The 17,866-nt window shown below is 34.6% G+C and overlaps 2 protein-coding genes and 1 long non-coding RNA gene across 7 annotated transcripts; all 3 read right to left on the minus strand.

The window, feature by feature from the left end:
• Window positions 1–311: 311 nt before the first annotated feature.
• Window positions 312–4,000, minus strand: LOC136071277 (disease resistance protein RPM1-like). The gene is made up of 2 exons (XM_065782349.1): window positions 780–4,000; window positions 312–616 (listed from the first exon to the last, which is right to left on the minus strand). The coding sequence occupies exons 1-2, from the start codon at window positions 2,923–2,925 to the stop codon at window positions 594–596; spliced, it is 2,169 nt and encodes a 722-aa protein (XP_065638421.1). The 5' UTR covers window positions 2,926–4,000; the 3' UTR covers window positions 312–593.
• A 4,626-nt stretch (window positions 4,001–8,626) lies between these two features.
• LOC136071278 (ABC transporter G family member 40-like) lies at window positions 8,627–11,126 on the minus strand. Of its 5 annotated transcripts, none has more exons than XM_065782352.1 (8): window positions 11,049–11,126; window positions 10,868–10,958; window positions 10,509–10,784; window positions 10,105–10,386; window positions 9,798–9,935; window positions 9,534–9,606; window positions 9,240–9,403; window positions 8,627–9,157 (listed from the first exon to the last, which is right to left on the minus strand). In XM_065782352.1, the coding sequence occupies exons 5-8, from the start codon at window positions 9,841–9,843 to the stop codon at window positions 9,117–9,119; spliced, it is 324 nt and encodes a 107-aa protein (XP_065638424.1). In that variant the 5' UTR covers window positions 9,844–9,935; window positions 10,105–10,386; window positions 10,509–10,784; window positions 10,868–10,958; window positions 11,049–11,126; the 3' UTR covers window positions 8,627–9,116. The 5 variants fall into 5 exon arrangements, 3 of the variants coding, with proteins under 3 accessions (XP_065638424.1, XP_065638422.1, XP_065638423.1); XM_065782350.1 differs by having other exon boundaries at window positions 9,798–9,999; XM_065782351.1 differs by having other exon boundaries at window positions 9,798–9,999; window positions 10,493–10,784.
• Window positions 11,127–12,621: 1,495 nt separating this feature from the next.
• Window positions 12,622–13,579, minus strand: LOC136071294 (uncharacterized). The gene is made up of 3 exons (XR_010632570.1): window positions 13,377–13,579; window positions 13,122–13,245; window positions 12,622–12,656 (listed from the first exon to the last, which is right to left on the minus strand). It is a non-coding gene; the product is annotated as an uncharacterized LOC136071294 (long non-coding RNA).
• Window positions 13,580–17,866: the final 4,287 nt, after the last annotated feature.

A 17,866-nucleotide genomic window follows, 5' to 3' on the forward strand; every position in this document is an offset into this window, starting at 1 on the left:
AAAAAAAGAAAAAATAATAATAATAAAGCAATAACTAATGGTGGGTATCAAAATCCAAACATATTACAAATATCATAGAAGAAATTAAATCATAGTACCGAAATCCAAACGAATTGATGATATTATTTTCTTTTTTGACAAAAAAACCAATTATTGATTATTATTATTATTATTTTGTTGGCTCAGTAGTAACTAATAAATGAGAGATAGCAAAACCAGAAATGGCATAATTCAAAGATGTTCATATCCTTTCATAGGATAAAGAAACAGTTACAAGCTATTACAACAGTAAGGAGGGGGGGGGGGGGGGAGGGTAACAAGGAAGTCCTTAATTGTGGCAAACACAGCCACTTATTCTGGGTATAATAAGAAGTAGAACAAAACATACAAATACTAGCATTTGAGAAGAAAAGCCACAAATCCATCCAACAGAAGAATTTATGTTTCCACTCTCCGTTCACTTCAGTCGCTAGATGAAGTCCAACAATTATTCCGAAACTAAGAATGATCCAATAGGAATTGATATAGAAAGATTCAACAAAGAGGATCACAAGAAAAAATGGTGCTTCCAACAGATTTACCAATTGGCATCACTATGTAGAAATTATTTGTTTACCTACACAAATGAATAAAGTTTAATTAGTATTTGAATAAGTTAATGCAACAAAAAAGGAAGTATCCTTAAAGCATTGTTCCCAATTTTTTTTTTCCTTCAAAAAACAAATAAAGCATAAATCGCACTAAAATTCAAAAGCTAATTTTAGCTACATTTCACTAACCTTTATCATCTGAAGCATTGATATCATCCCCATTATTGCTGTTGGTATCATCAACTTGGTTAATTGTTGTCCCTTTTGATCTCTCCAAATACTTAGAACTGAGATTGTGGGTCTCATAGCCAAAAATACCTTTGCGAACCTTGTGACGGAGGAAGATGAATGGTACATGCTCAATGATCCAATAATGTGACCCTTGCTTTGGATCCAAACTTTGTTCAAATTCGCTGGGCATATCTGTAAATATCAGTTCGCTAAGGTTTCTTAGGTGTTGGACACCAGAGGGTACCTCCATTAGTTGTGGACAACGTTCAATGCTCAATTTTTCAAGAATGGGTAACGCTTCTTTGGATATATTCAATGAAATCAATTCAGTCAAATCTGCGAGCCCTAGCACTTTGAGTTTTGGAAATCCTCCTTTCCTAATTTGCAATTGCTCTCCATTGTATGCTTCCATTTCCAGTATGAGCTCCGCTAGATTAGGAAGATTTTGAAAGGCTTTGAGTGGATCATCACTTAACCTTGTCCAATAGAAGTTTATTGAGAGTAGGTGTTGAAGTTCTGAAATCCACTCCGGCAACTTGGCTAAACGCCCCTTCATGGAGAGCTTTCGAAGACATTTAGGTGGAGATGAAATCGGCTGTAAATCAACCACCTTATCTTCGTTGATCAAGCTTACATATAGATCTGTTAAGCTATTCATGTTCTCAATAGAGGTACATAAGGCCCTTCCAGTCTCCCTAGTTAGGTTTACCAAGCCTAGATCCTTCAATTGGCTCAACTTTCCCAAATCTTCAACCAATTTGACCCCTCCAAGATTTGCGTCCACGTACCGTAGGTTTCCCAGTGCCCTTAAGCATCCAATGCTCCCATGTATTTTAACTCCTCTTAAAATATTAAGACTGATATCCATGTTGTCATCAAAATAGTAGGCTAAAAGACAACGTAGCTTATGAAGCTTGTTGATTGCAAAAGGTAACTCTTGTATTAGGGTTTGTTCCAGAGACAAAGTCTCTAGATTCTGCAGCTTTACAAAGGATTTTGGAAGAGTCTTTACTTTTGTACCATTCAAGTTTAAATACTTTAAATGAAATAAATTCCCCACATCTTCAGGAAGATGATCCAATGGAGTACTCTCAAAATCCAATACTTTCATAAGCTTGAAATTTTTAAAAAATGAACTCATAAAGGATTTGGGCAATTCATCAATATTGAAGAATAAAAGAGAATGGATGGGAGATTTCTTAAAGCTCTGAAATACGCCATATGAAACTCTATGGACTAACATACGTCGAGTTGGTTCTTCAAAACTTGACTCCCCTTTTGACAAAACATGACAAAAACCTAAATCTTCCATCTTTTGTAAGATGATCTCATGCAATAGGTCATGGATTCCACACACTATAACTTCTCCACCAACATCAACCTCTAATACTTGAACCAAGCTTTTGTCAATAAGCTCAGTCAAGTATTCTTGGCCGATCTCTTCCAATGTTTTATCCTTTATTTCATTGACAAAACCTTCAACTATCCATTGTCGAATCAATGTTCTACATGAAATACGAAAATTCTCTGGATACATGCCAAAGTATAAGAGACAAGATTTAAGATGGTATGGTAAGTCTTCATAACTTAAGGATAGAACTTTGTGGACACCAGCAAGATGGGGATTTATTCCTGACTCATAGGCAAGGTTGTCATGCAAGTTTCTCCATTCAGACAAGGTTTTGTGTTTGGTTGATAATAGACCACCTATAGAAGTAATTGCTAGTTGTAATCCTTGGCATTTCTCAACAATTTCTTGAGACAACTCCTCTAACTCTAAGGGGCAATGTCCTCCAAAGTCATTTCGGAATGCTCTTTTGTAAAAGAGCTCCCATGCCTTCTTAGGAGGCAGTGGTTGTAACTGATGAGCATAGACAGGACAAGATTTTTTGCAAAAATTAACAACTTCACACTTACGTGTTGTGATAATTATTCTAGAAGCTTTGTTATTATCGGGTAGAACATGTTTTATATCCTCCCAAAAATCTATTTTTTGTATGTTATCAAATACAACCACATACCTCTTTTGCTGCAAGTAATTCCTTAAGCTTAATATCAAGGACTCCTCATCCATTGAGTCCATTCCCGGAAGAGGACTCTTCATTTTGACCTCAGTAGATCTTCAATGCTGTATGATTGAGAAACTGAGATCCAAGCCTGGCAGTCAAAGTGTCCTCTCACAGTTTGGTGGTCGTAGACTTTCTTGGCAAGAGTGGTCTTGCCCAGTCCCCCCATTCCCAATATCGAAAGCATAATTATGTGATGCGGCAGTCCTTTTACCAACCAGCTAATCAATTTATCTCTATGAAATTCAATTCCCACAATGTCAGTATCATCAAGATAAAGGGAAGCGTTTCGAGGATCATGCCACCTAACATTTGGAGCACGGCTACTCAATCCATGAACAATGGATTTGAAGTGATATCTTTCAGTCCTTTCCTTGATTTTTAGAATTGATGCTTTGATCTTTTGAATCTCATATGCTATCTTATGGCGGGGTTTCAATGTTTTGAGATTATGGACAAAACCAGTGAAGCCACATCGGTGAGGATTGTGTTGTGCCATGTGAAGCAAGTATTGGTCAATGGCAACATCTATGCGGAAAGCTACTTCTCTTACTTGTTTCATCCATGTTTTGGCTGGTGGGAAGAATAACTCTACGGAATTGGAATGAGAGAATTTTGGAATTAGAGCTGAAGCTGGAGGTGTTCCGTTACATACGTAACCATGGGAATCAGTTGGAATTATTTCATAATTTTCGGAACTGTCTGCTTGACTTGGAGACCTGGCTGGTGGGAAGAATTGCATTATGGAATGAGACAGATAGAATTGCATCATGTAATGAGACAAATTTGGAGTGCTTCCAATGAATGATAAACTACTATTCTCAGGCTCGGCCTCAGTCTCATTCTCATTCTCAGTCTCAGACTTGTTGGCAGGAAAGAGTAATGAAATGGAAAGAGTTGTTGGTCCATAATCACATATTGAACTGGCAGTTTCCGAGTCCGATGTGGTACCGGATGGTGGAAATAAATGCGAAAATGAGGATACCGAGGGATTTTGAATTATTTCTTCATCATTTTGGGAACTGTCTATTGTTTCAGACCTGGCTGATGGGAAGAGTAACCCTATGGAATTGGAATGAGAGAATTTTGGAGACTTGTTGTCAGGGAAGAATAACGGAGACTCTGAGTCCGAGTGTGACAACATAGGTGATGGGAAAATTGACTCTACCAGCGACGGACTAAAATATGGACTTGTTTCTTCACGAACTGGACTACCATGGCTGTGAGACATGTTGATTAAGAAAATCAGTTCATCTTTGATGTCAGCTACTTCTTCATGGATGCCTCCTAGCAGTTTTGCTTCCTGGGTCAATAAGAAAATCAGCCTATTGATAAGAGGAAATAGTACCATCTCCGCCATGACGCTTCTCTTCTTGCTCCAACCAAACCTATATATGCTATTTAATCTGAATTTGGCTTTTCTCTATGAATTATGATTCCACTTTCCCTAAGCTTTCCTCTGCTTGATTTCTTGTAACTTTGTTTCTAGCTTTTCTTTTACTCAGATAAGTTTGCTTTATCCTTTGGTCACGTTTGTCGGAAACATCAATCATGTTTTAACTAACTTAATAACGTGTGGGGCTTTTTGACTTTCCGAGCCATTTTAAATAGCAAAGTCCACAAATATTTTAAAGTTAATTCTCTCATAAGAGGAGAGGCCCTTCTGGTTTCATCCTTGAAGTAGTGTCGAACCTTCCTTCCACTTTCCCAGCCAAATTCTCTTTAATCAATTTTGTTTATGAAAACAAATTCATATATGCGACAGAGACAAAGACTTCTTGACTTCGCTCGTCAACACTCAACAGTAGCAATGCCAATTATCAAGTAAACCAGAATTAAGGACAGGAAAATCAAATTCATATATGCGACAGAGACAAAGACTTTTTGACTTCGCTCGTCAACACTCAACTGTAGTTAATTCTCTCATTAGAGGAGAGGTCCTTCTGTTTTCAACCTCGAAGTAGTGTCGAACCTTCCTTCCACTTTCCGGCCAAATTCTACTTAATCAATTTTGTTTATGAAAACAAATTCATATATGCGACAAAGACCAAGACTTCTTGACTTCGCTCGCCAACACTCAACAATAGCAATGCCAATTATCAAGTAAGCCAAAATTCTGGACAAGAAAATCAAATTCATATATGCGATAAAGACAAAGACTTTTTGACTTCGCTCGTCAACACTCAACAGTAGTTAATTCCCTCATTACAGGAGAGGTCCTTCTGTTTTCAACCTCAAAGTAGTGTCGAACCTTCCTTCCACTTTCCCTGCAAAATTCTGCTTAATCAATTTTGTTTATGAAAACAAATTCATATGTGCGAGAGAGACAAAATACTTCTTGACTTCACTCGTCAACACTCTACAGTTGCAATGCCAATTATCAAGGGGATGTAGGATAGAATCTTTAAATTAATTTTTGTAATTATTTAATTTTGGTATTTTTATGTAAAATTTGTTATTTTAGGTTTAGATTATTTATTTCCTTGTTTTTAAGGTGTTTTTAATGCTTTTTAGGTCAAATTTGGTTCATATTATGATTAGGTATTAGTTAGGACTTATTTTAGAATATATATTTTCATCTGTCAAATTTTATAGAGCTCTTAAATAAGTCTCTAAGTCTGTAAACATTATTCAGAGATTAGTATTAATAAAAATTCAGACGTTTTGTCAAAATTCTTTCACCGATGATTTCAATTTATTTCCTTGTGGATTCATGGACTCCAGGTTTATTACCCAGAAGCTAACAGTTTAATTTCTATTCATCAAAGAAAATATTGTGTGCTTTCTTTGGACTTCCGCGACATCACAAGTAAACCAAAATTTAGGACAGGAAAATCAAATTCATATATGTGACAAAGACAAAGACTTTTTGACTTCGCTTGTCAACACTTAACAGTAGCAATGCCAATTAGCAAGTAAACCAAAATTTAGGACAAGAAATCATCATTTTTTTTTTTCTTTTGACAACCAAGTCCATATACTATTTCCTAATTGCTCATTGGGAAATTCATAATACAAGGTAAGCTATTATTACGTAATATCTACACCATATAATATATAATATTAGAAGTATAGTATTTATTGTTGCAATATCCTTGTTGCAGCTTATAGGTCACATCATTTTATTTATTTTATTTTATTTGTTTACAATACTGAATAATATATAAAAATATTAAAAAATTTCATCTAGCTTCTTTAGAAAAAAAAAAAAAAAAAAATCTTTACATATTCTAACAACCATCCAAAAAAAAAAAAAAAAAAAAAATCTTTACATATTCTAACAACCATCCATCTACTTTCTATGTCACTAAATCAAAATAAAAATTTGCTTACTTGATTACTTTACTATTCATAGTCAATTATAGCATTCAAATTAGCTCGAGAAAAAAATTTATTTATTTTAACATAAAACCCTACCTTTTCTATTTTACCAAACTACTTTTCAAAAACACATATCAAATTTTCTATTTTTTAACTTTATTTTATTAAAACATCAAACTTTTTTTTCTAATTTTTTTTCTCTGTTCACACACTACAACCACTATCCACTCTTTCTTCATCTTGTTGAAACTCATAGAAAGAATAAAAAAAATGAAATGCACCACAACAATGCTTGTGTATATTTGCCTAACTATTGCATATTACACAATGGATGCATAAGCTGGTGTAGTGATTTTTTGGATTTGTTGTAAAAATTTGGGGCTTATGCTATTTTTCATCCACTTGTGTAAATACTCTTAATTATGGTTTTTAGACCCAGACTGTTTAAAGAACTGGTAAAGGGAGAGGTTCAAGCTTTTTAAGATTGGACTGATGTTCGATTGAAGTCGAACCATAATGATATTATAATTAACTTAGTGATTAATAAAAATAAAAATAATTGTATTAAATTTGTAAATATTAGCAAGATTGACTAAAAATATCTAAAAAAAATTGAAACATACTTTCAAATAAATTTTCATGATATTATAAAGGTTAATAAAAAATAATACAACTTAAATAAACATGACAATAAACTTGTACTAGCTTATAACCTCATGCATATACATGGATATACTTAAAATATATACATTAAGATGCAAAGTATAATTCGTACATATGTAATATAAATATTATTGATAGTTTTTCTTTTTTTCTTTTTTTTATACTCTTTTAAAAGTCTTGTAAGAATATTATTAGGTAGAAAATGTAAATTTTATATTTTTTTAAAATTTTGTTATGTTCATTAATTCTAGACTCTTTGATTTTTGTATGCAATAACACATTTGGATGATATTTAAATATTGTCCTACATTTGACTCCAAAATTAAGAAATAAAACTCTCTAAAAATAAATAATTTATGACACATGACACAAAATTGGACTTCAATTGTAGAATGTAATTGGATTTTTTCTAAGCTTTTCCTATTAATATATACTAGTCGATAACTTGTGCGATGCATGGGAAAGTTTTGCAAAATATATATATATATATATATAAATTATATGCAATTACAATAATCTCATTTCTCATGTTCAAACCCATGCAATAATAAAAACACTAAATAAGAAATGTTGAATTAAAAAAAAAATGACAAAAACCACAAAACCAAAACCAAAAGTACAAACTCACTTTTAAGGAAGTCAACTCTTTGAAGAACTAGAACAATTAGGACATGTGGCATATGAAGAAACTTTCACTTGTCAAACCATTGAATTCCATTAAGCAAAAACATATTAAGCAAAGAAGTTAACACTACCAAAACCCAAAATCCAAACCCACTTTTGAGATCTTAATTGGGCAGTGAAGACCCTTTCCGCAATTGATGTTACAAAGATTGCATCTTAATTTATTGAGAGCCATGAGGTTTTTGTTTATATGCACAAATAATAAATTATCTTCTCATAATTATATTAATATTACAAAGATTGAATCTTAATTTATTAAGAGCTATTATGTTTTTGTTTATGTGCACAAATGCTAAATTTATCTTCTCATAATTATATGATAGTGTTTGTTTCTTTGCTTCATATGTTTTTGCTTAATGGAATTTATAGTCATGAAATTAATTGAAAACTCAAAAACCTTAGTATGTAGGGTCTATTTGAGACCTGCTTATTTTGGTAAAATTGAAATTTTTTTGCTAAAAGTTAAAAATAAGGCTGAAATAATACAGTAAGGCTCATAAATAATACAAAAAAGTGCAGTGAGACTATGAATAGTAACAAAAATAAGTTGAATAGTAAAATAAGTTGACAAAAATAAGTGTTGCCAAATGTACATGTAGTAAACATACCCACAAAGTGAGCCTTATATCAAATCTAAAAACCTATACATGAAATCTACCTCAATTTTGGACCCCTAAATTTACCAATAAATAAAGAAGGAAAAAAAAAACAAATGTAATGCAAGAATAAATGAATGATATAAGAATTTATAACATTTTAATAATTTTAGTGTACTTCTAGATATATGTGACCAAATGTAATTCACCTCATTCACCCCTAATGAAAATAAAAGTAGAGAAGTGTTGCAGTTTCTTTTTTGTTGACTATAAATTCTAGGTATTTCTAATTTAGAAAGGTATATGTTTTAAACAACGCTTATCTAGAATTCATGGTAAATGCTAAATGGCTTGCTATTAAAAACATCTTCCTCTTTGCCTTAATCAAAACTGAAATTTTAATTTGAAACCAAAGCTTGTCAATAAAAGAACTACAACTACAAAGAATTAATGTTTTCAAGCAAATCCGTCAATCGCACTTTATATGATCTACCTTTTAAATTTAGATTCCCTTCTAATAATACCATGACCAAATCTCACATGTTGTAGAAAGCTAATCAATTAATTGTTAACATGCACCACCTATTAGAACAATTAGTCCAATCATAACACAACCAAATATCCAAAAATGGTATCAAAAGTTTATCGTAAAAACAATTAGAAAGACACAATCATTATCAATTAGTCAAGTTCCACTGCCATGTATATGTGGTCATGTGTTGATAATGGATCATCAATATGAAGGAAACTGCATTTTAAATTATAATCAGCCACGTATGAGTGAGTTCTACAACAATGTTAAAAATATATTTTGTTTTTTGTGATTTATGAAGTGCAATTCATGAACTTAAGGTTTTGACCTTTACAATGAGTTAGATCAAGACAACCCCATGCAGTGTCTTCAAGAAATGGACCAACACCCAAAATCGCATTCTGCAACAAATACAGTAGGGTAGACGTGTAGTTTACATCCAGTAACCCCATATCCACCATTTCCTTATGTTCTCTGTGGGAGGACACAATCAAATAAGAAGTAATAGAAAAGATTTTTCCCAATTATAAAAGAAAAGCCACTTATTAAATTATACCTCTTAACAGGACAAAGCCACCCAAAGCAAACAGCATGACCAGTGCAAATGATCCAAATGTGTTGGCAAGAATCAGGTCCCCCCTACCAATTGCCGCAATAAAGCGAAATAATGCAGAAGCCATCTGGTTAAGAAGTAAAAGCAGAAGATACTGCCTAAAAAACCTGCAATATGAACATAAGAAAACATATAATTTGAAATAGAAAAAGAAAAAAAGAAAAAAGAAAAAGCGAAACATATCTTTGTATGTTGACAAAAAGTAGCATGATTTTATTTATTTATTCTATCTTTTACCTTCCAGCACTTGGATCAAAGCCAATGACATAACGTGTGTTTGGACTTTGGATACCGCTTATTTTGCTGAAAACTGAAAATTTATTACTAAAAACAATTTCTAAGTTACTGTTTACTGTTGAAAACACTATTCAGCACTGTAGCTTTGCCTTAATGCACATGAACAGTACAAGAGGCACGGGTCAAAAAATAAAATAAAAAAAGGCAAAACGCAGAAACGCGAACGCCAAAACGTGATCCAAACAGAGCTCAAGTGATGAATACCCATACAGCAACTTCTACAAACGTGATTGGAATCTTGATGATCCATGCAGGGAGAGAATATGCCTATGGAGGATAGAATAGGAGCTTCCTTTGCTTGAAGAAAACAGGAAGCTTTGCAACGGTCATGGATATCAGTTACTGAATTTCAGTGCATATCAGTCCATAGGAAAGTTGTCATAACAATCATTGCCATTATTGTAAGCTAAAAGAAGAAAACAAAAGAAAAGTTTATATTACTCATATTTGGGTATAATGAAATTTGATATAGAAAAGAAAGTTTTAAAAAATACTATAAAGCTCATCTTACTTGAATGAACTTGAAGATGTAGACAAACGAATTCCTATTCATGAGCACGAATTCTCTTGACAAGCAAGCTTTCAGCAGCTCTGCCTTTTTGGCACCATACTTTCTTGTTGTCAAAGCAGCTGGATGGCTTTTAGCCATGTCAAACTAAGTTGCAAGTTCATCTCCGAGTTTCCGTCCCACATGGAAAGATTGGAATGCCTCAGAAAATTCCTTGACAGTTACAAAATTGTAGGGCTCGTCTTTTTGTGCCCAGTACTGCTCCTGATCTTTCCTTGAAGTCACCTATAAATTGGTTATACATGAATCCAAATATGAGATTCTACTTGTAATGCTTACCTCTTTAGAAGATAATAATACTATTAGCATATATGAGACCAAAAAAAAAAACCTTTATTCAAACTCACTTCTTGCAGGAAGTCTGCCACCCCTTTCCTCTCAGGAGATTTAAAGCCTATTGATTCAAAAAATTCAAGCACTTGTTCACGGGAACCCTGGTATACAATTTGGCCATCAGAGATGAGAATAATGTCATCAAAAAGATTATAAGTCTCTGGTGCTGGTTGGAGGAGGGAGATGACAGCAGTTCCATTGAATTCACAATCTGAAAAGTTGTTGAGCTATCCAAACCAATAGATATTTCATCCATGAATAACACTTTAGATGGTCCAACCAACATCTACCTATAATTTTAGTATTAGATATTATTGATACAGACATAGAGAGAGTATGATTCTGTATATATGAACTACAAATTTGACTTCACTAGTTGTAACTCGTTTCCTTTGCCCTCCAGATATTCCCCTTAACATTTGATTCCCAACTAAGGTATCTGCACAGACATCCAATCCCAAAACCTGAAAACAATGTGGAAAATGAATAAAAGTGAACTATAATGATAATTTCTAAACAATTTCATAATCAATTCAACAATTTTCTGTTATTACCTTTAGAATGTAATCTGTCACCACATTCACCTCCTGCCATTCTGTTGCCACTACCTAGATTAGCAGAAACAAATAAATAGAATGATATATAATGACAATACATATTTTAAGGAAGCCGTGAAAATCAGGATAGAAAAGATTGGTTTTGCATAAATCCCAAAAGCAACAAAACTGCTGCAAAACAACTAAGCCAAGAAATCAATTACAACGAAAACCTTATACACACCTGTGATCAATAGGATTTTGTGAATCCATGTATTAAAGCATTAAGATTTTCTTCTCCATAAATTCTAAAGCATTAAGAAATTGAATTGGGTAAATTGCCTCTTCATATAGACAATAAATTCAAGTGCATGATCACAATTCTAAAAGTACTCCTCATGCCTCAAAACATTAAAAATGAAAACTTATGTTAGATTCCATCCAGCAATCCCCATTGAAGTCCAAAAATATTAAAGCTCAAAGTAGTGTTTTTTTTTTTTTTTTTTTTTTTTCATATCCTAGAACTTTTTAAGAACACTGGTTAAGTTTTTAATATAACTTTACCATCACGAGATCAAAACTCTAACAATGCATTCAAATCTAGAGGCACAAAGCCAAAGTGTTTCTAATCTGATTAAAGAACCAAAAACAACAAATTTAAAGGTCCGTTCAAAACCATAAAAGAGCGACAATAACAAAGCAAATCTTGAAACAGAGTCCATTACATAACCAAAAAACCAAAAATTAAACACACAATAGAACTAACAACACAAATATACATCAAAATTAAATCTCACATAAAACATTCACATTTTAAATTGCTACCCTACCCATTACGAATTATTTTATTAAAACAATTACAGTATATATTTAACTTGATGCACTAACTCTAATAACTTAATATAATCTCTTACTTCAGTATAAAAAATTCAGCCATTCAAATATTTTAGTTGACTAAAACAAAGAAATCGTATTTGTAAGGAACCCATTTCGTGTAGGAGAAGATGAAGAGTTTACTGCAATGCAACACTGTTCAATCTCTTCTACCAAAACAAATAATCCTAAAAAAAATATGCTTTGTCTAGAATTGGTTTAATCTTCTTCTTTTTCTTATGTTTTGTCTAGAATTAGTTTCTTTTGAATATTTGGGTTAATCTCCATATTATTTATAACCAAATTGTTCAGTTCCGTAAAAAATTTTTTTAACCAGTATAGTATAAATAGTCATATTTTTAACAACATGATTTCTTTGGGGGGGGGGTGAATATAATGAGAAGATTATATATCAAATTCCAAAGGAACTTCATCGAATATAATTCATGTAAAACCAAAAGAAAATTTTCTATTATAACCAAATTAATAAATTCCATTAAAAAGTTAACTTTTTTACAACCATGGTATAGCTACACAGATATCACAACATGAGGATGGAGAAAAAAAAAAGAAAAAAAGGTTGAATGAAAAGATCTCATATCAAATTTAAAAAGAATTTCATCAAACATGTGTCATGCAACACCAAAAGAAGACCTAAAAAATAAGTTAATTCAAAGCAACCCAAAAAGATGATTCAAGGAAAAGCACTTGCCGTTTCCAGTATGTTGACCAACAACTTTGATGACCCTGAAACTGTAATTTTGCATTTTGATTGAACAATGAGAAAAACAGTCTGAGACCACAATAAAAAATTAAATTAAAAAGAAAATCATCGAATATTAGAGAGTGAAACCATCACTTTAGAACCAATTACAGTCCTAAACAATAAAAAAATAATATAAGAGACGAATATTATCTGAAAATAAAACTGAGTTAAAACACAGTAAAAACAAATTGTTCAAACTCAAAACTAATGATCATAACTTTACAATGCAACATAGAAGTAGCTATGGCACTTATGAATGTCATATTTCACAAACGATATGCCACGATCTCACACAGGATTAATTGTGTCTTCTAAATATCTCTAATTCTTATGAGTAGTTTGTCTCCATTTGATATTATTTTATTTCATAATGCTGTAATTTTCTTCCACTTATAGTTCTCACTGTTTTAAATATCGTAAATTATTCCATGTTTTCATTTTTCAGATTATACCTGTTACATTAGCCACTCCATGAGTCCATGATCCACAAACTGACTTTGCAAGTTACAATGCCTCAACTCTTACTACGTCACCTTTGCCTTGCTCTCCCTTATTCATTGTCAAAAAAAATTTCCCCTATATCAATATTCATAAACCAAAAAAAAAAAATCAGTTTGAAGTTTAAATGACATCCCAAAGCATTAATTGTTAACACATGAAACAAATCAAACAAAACACACCAAACAAATCAAAGAAGAAATACATACCCACTTAGACAGCCATTGGTTTCTGCTTAGAGAATTTTGTAGGGGGATTTTTGGAACTATGACAAATCAATCAGAAGGGCAAAAACTTAGTACCTGATCTTGAAATCAATTGGCCAAAAAAAAAAACAAAAGGAAAAAAATTCAGTGAAAAAGGAAAGACGAAAAGAAGACTGCTCAACATGTTTTTTGAATCGCAAGGTAACAGGGTGTGTTGGGCTTTGTGGAGCCTAGTTTATTTTTTGGCCTAGCCCATTATAACCCTGTAAGTAGGATATAAAAGCCGCTTTTATAATTAGGGTTTGTTATCACTATTGTTGTTGTGTTTTTAGGGAGAGAGAAAAAACACTGTAGCCGCACTTTGTATTTTTTTCCTGATAATACTGAAATCCCTGCAACTCCGTGGATGTAGGCAAATTGCCGAACCACGTAAATACTGTCTTGTGCGTGTGATTATTTTTCTTTGGCGTGTGTTCTTCTCTATTTTTATTGTTTCTCACAGGTTGGAATTTTGCTTAAATTCCCAACAACTGGTATCAGAGCCTAGGGTTAGGTTTGAGTGGGAGCAATGGCAGAGGAAGCAGGAAAGGCGTCTGGAATAGAAAAGTTTGATGGCATAGACTTCGCGTATTGGAGGATGCAGATTGAAGATTATCTCTATGGGAGGAAATTGCATCTGCCTCTTTTGGGGACAAAACCTGAGGCGATAAAGGCTGATGAATGGGCTCTTCTTGACAGACAGGTACTGGGAGTTATCAGGTTAACTCTGTCTAGGTCTGTTGCACATAATGTTGTAAAGGAGAAGACCACAGCAGATCTGATGAAGGCTTTGTCTGGTATGTATGAAAAGCCGTCAGCAAACAACAAGGTGCATCTGATGAAGAAACTGTTCAATCTGAAGATGGCAGAGAACGCATCAGTAGCACAACATCTGAATGAATTTAACACTATTACAAATCAATTGTCGTCTGTAGAAATTGATTTTGATGATGAGATTCGTGCTTTGATCGTCTTGGCTTCTTTGCCAAACAGTTGGGAGGCAATGAGGATGGCAGTAAGCAATTCTACAGGAAAGGAAAAACTCAAGTACAATGATATACGAGATTTAATTCTGGCTGAGGAGATTCGCAGAAGAGATGCAGGTGAAACCTCAGGATCTGGTTCTGCCCTAAACCTTGAGACAAGAGGCAGAGGTAATAATAGAAATTCAAATCGAGGCAGATCAAAATCCAGAAATACTAATCAGAACAGAAGTAAATCTAGATCAGGCCAACAAGTACAATGCTGGAATTGTGGGAAAACAGGTCACTTTAGGAACCAATGCAAAAGTCCTAAGAAGAAGAATGAAGATGATTCTGCTAATGCTATAACAGAAGAGGTACAGGATGCATTACTTCTTGCAGTAGACAGTCCACTTGATGATTGGGTTTTGGATTCAGGAGCCTCGTTTCATACCACTCCACACCGAGAAATCATACAGAACTATGCTGCAGGTGATTTTGGTAAGGTGTATTTGGCTGATGGTTCAGCCCTGGATGTTGTGGGTATGGGAGATGTCCGGATATTGTTACCCAATGGGTCTGTTTGGTTACTAGAGAAGGTTCGACATATTCCTGACCTAAGGAGGAATCTGATTTCTGTTGGACAACTTGATGATGAAGGGCATGCAATACTATTTGTTGGTGGTACTTGGAAGGTTACAAAGGGAGCTAGAGTATTGGCTCGTGGAAAGAAGACTGGCACTCTCTATATGACCTCAAGTCCAAGAGACACAATTGCAGTTGCTGATGCAAGTACTGATACAAGCCTATGGCACCGCAGGCTTGGTCACATGAGTGAGAAAGGGATGAAGATGCTGCTGTCAAAAGGAAAACTACCAGAATTGAAGTCCATTGATTTTGACATGTGTGAAAGCTGCATCTTAGGAAAGCAGAAAAAGGTGAGTTTTTTGAAAACTGGCAGGACACCGAAGGCAGAAAAATTGGAGTTAGTACACACTGATTTGTGGGGGCCTTCTCCGGTTGCATCCCTTGGAGGTTCAAGGTACTACATCACTTTCATTGATGATTCAAGCAGAAAGGTATGGGTTTATTTTCTGAAAAATAAATCTGATGTATTTGAAACTTTTAAGAAGTGGAAGGCCATGGTTGAGATAGAAACAGGTTTAAAACTAAAATGTTTGAGGTCTGATAATGGAGGAGAGTACATAGATGAAGGGTTCAGTGAGTATTGTGCTGCACAGGGAATTAGGATGGAAAAGACCATTCCTGGGACACCACAGCAGAATGGTGTGGCTGAGCGCATGAACAGAACTCTTAATGAGCGTGCTAGGAGTATGAGGTTGCATGCTGGACTACCAAAAACTTTCTGGGCTGATGCTATTAGCACTGCAGCTTACCTGATAAACCGAGGGCCATCAGTTCCCATGGAGTTCAAACTTCCTGAGGAGGTTTGGAGCGGTAAAGAGGTAAAATTTTCCCATTTAAAAGTTTTTGGTTGTGTTTCTTATGTTCACATTGATTCTGATGCTCGTAGTAAACTTGATGCTAAGTCTAAAATATGTTTTTTCATTGGCTATGGTGATGAGAAATTTGGCTATAGGTTTTGGGATGAACAAAACAGGAAAATCATCAGAAGTAGAAATGTGATATTTAATGAACAGGTTATGTACAAGGACAGGTCAACTGTAGTCTCAGATATTGCAGAGATAGATCAAAAGAAATCTGAGTTTGTCAACTTAGATGGATTGACTGAAAGTACTGTCCAGAAAAGGGGTGAAGAAAATAAGGAGAATGTAGATTCACAGGTAGATCAGAGTACACCTGTAGCTGAAGTCCGCAGATCTTCCAGAAACATTAGACCTCCACAGCGTTATTCACCCGCTTTAAATTATCTACTATTGACTGATGGTGGTGAGCCAGAGTGTTATGATGAAGCCTTGCAAGATGAAAATTCAAGCAAGTGGGAGTTAGCCATGAAGGATGAGATGGATTCCTTGTTGGGGAATCAGACATGGGAACTGACTAAATTGCCAGTAGGAAAGAAGGCTTTGCACAACAAGTGGGTATACAGAATAAAGAATGAGCATGATGGTAGCAAACGTTACAAGGCCAGATTAGTTGTTAAAGGGTTCCAGCAGAAGGAAGGCATTGACTACACAGAGATATTTTCTCCAGTTGTGAAGATGTCAACAATTAGACTGGTGCTGGGAATGGTGGCTGCAGAAAATTTACATCTTGAGCAGTTAGATGTGAAGACGGCATTCCTTCATGGTGACTTGGAGGAAGACCTTTACATGATTCAGCCAGAAGGGTTCATTGTTCAGGGACAAGAGAATCTAGTCTGCAAACTGAGAAAGAGCTTGTATGGCCTAAAACAAGCTCCTAGACAGTGGTACAAGAAATTTGACAATTTTATGTATAAAATTGGGTTCAAGAGATGTGAAGCTGATCATTGTTGCTATGTTAAATTCTTTGACAATTCTTATATCATTTTACTGTTGTATGTGGATGATATGCTCATTGCAGGGTCTAGCATTGAGGAGATTAATAATCTGAAGAAGCAATTGTCAAAACAGTTTGCAATGAAGGATTTGGGAGCTGCAAAGCAAATCCTTGGTATGAGAATCATTAGAGACAAGGCTAATGGTACATTGAAGCTTTCACAGTCAGAGTATGTGAAGAAAGTTCTCAGCAGGTTCAACATGAATGAATCTAAACCAGTGAGCACACCCTTGGGTAGTCATTTCAAACTGAGCAAAGAACAGTCACCGAAGACAGAAGAAGAAAGGGACCATATGAGCAAGGTGCCTTATGCCTCAGCTATTGGCAGCTTGATGTATGCTATGGTGTGTACAAGGCCAGACATTGCACATGCAGTGGGAGTTGTGAGCAGATTCATGAGTAGGCCTGGAAAGCAGCATTGGGAGGCAGTCAAGTGGATTCTGAGATATCTGAAGGGTTCATCAGATACATGTCTTTGCTTCACAGGTGCAAGTTTGAAGCTGCAAGGTTATGTAGATGCTGATTTTGCTGGTGATGTTGATAGTAGAAAGAGTACTACTGGGTTTGTATTTACTCTGGGTGGTACAGCTATATCATGGGCTTCAAATCTGCAAAAGATTGTTACTTTGTCTACTACAGAAGCTGAGTATGTTGCAGCAACTGAAGCTGGAAAGGAGATGATTTGGCTACATGGTTTCTTAGATGAATTGGGTAAGAAGCAGGAGATGGGCATTCTACACAGTGACAGTCAGAGTGCAATCTTTCTTGCCAAAAATTCGGCTTTTCATTCAAAGTCGAAGCATATACAAACAAAATACCACTTTATCCGTTACCTTGTTGAAGATAAGTTGGTAACACTTGAGAAGATATGTGGATCTAAGAACCCAGCAGATATGTTGACTAAGGGTGTCACTATTGAGAAGTTGAAGCTGTGTGTAGCTTCAATTGGTCTTCTAGCTTGAGGACAGGAGGATGAGTTGCAGAGATGAG

The sequence above is a fragment of the Quercus suber genome, unplaced genomic scaffold (assembly GCF_002906115.3).
Source record: "Quercus suber isolate HL8 unplaced genomic scaffold, Cork oak 2.0 scaffold_299, whole genome shotgun sequence".
NCBI lineage: Eukaryota > Viridiplantae > Streptophyta > Magnoliopsida > Fagales > Fagaceae > Quercus > Quercus suber.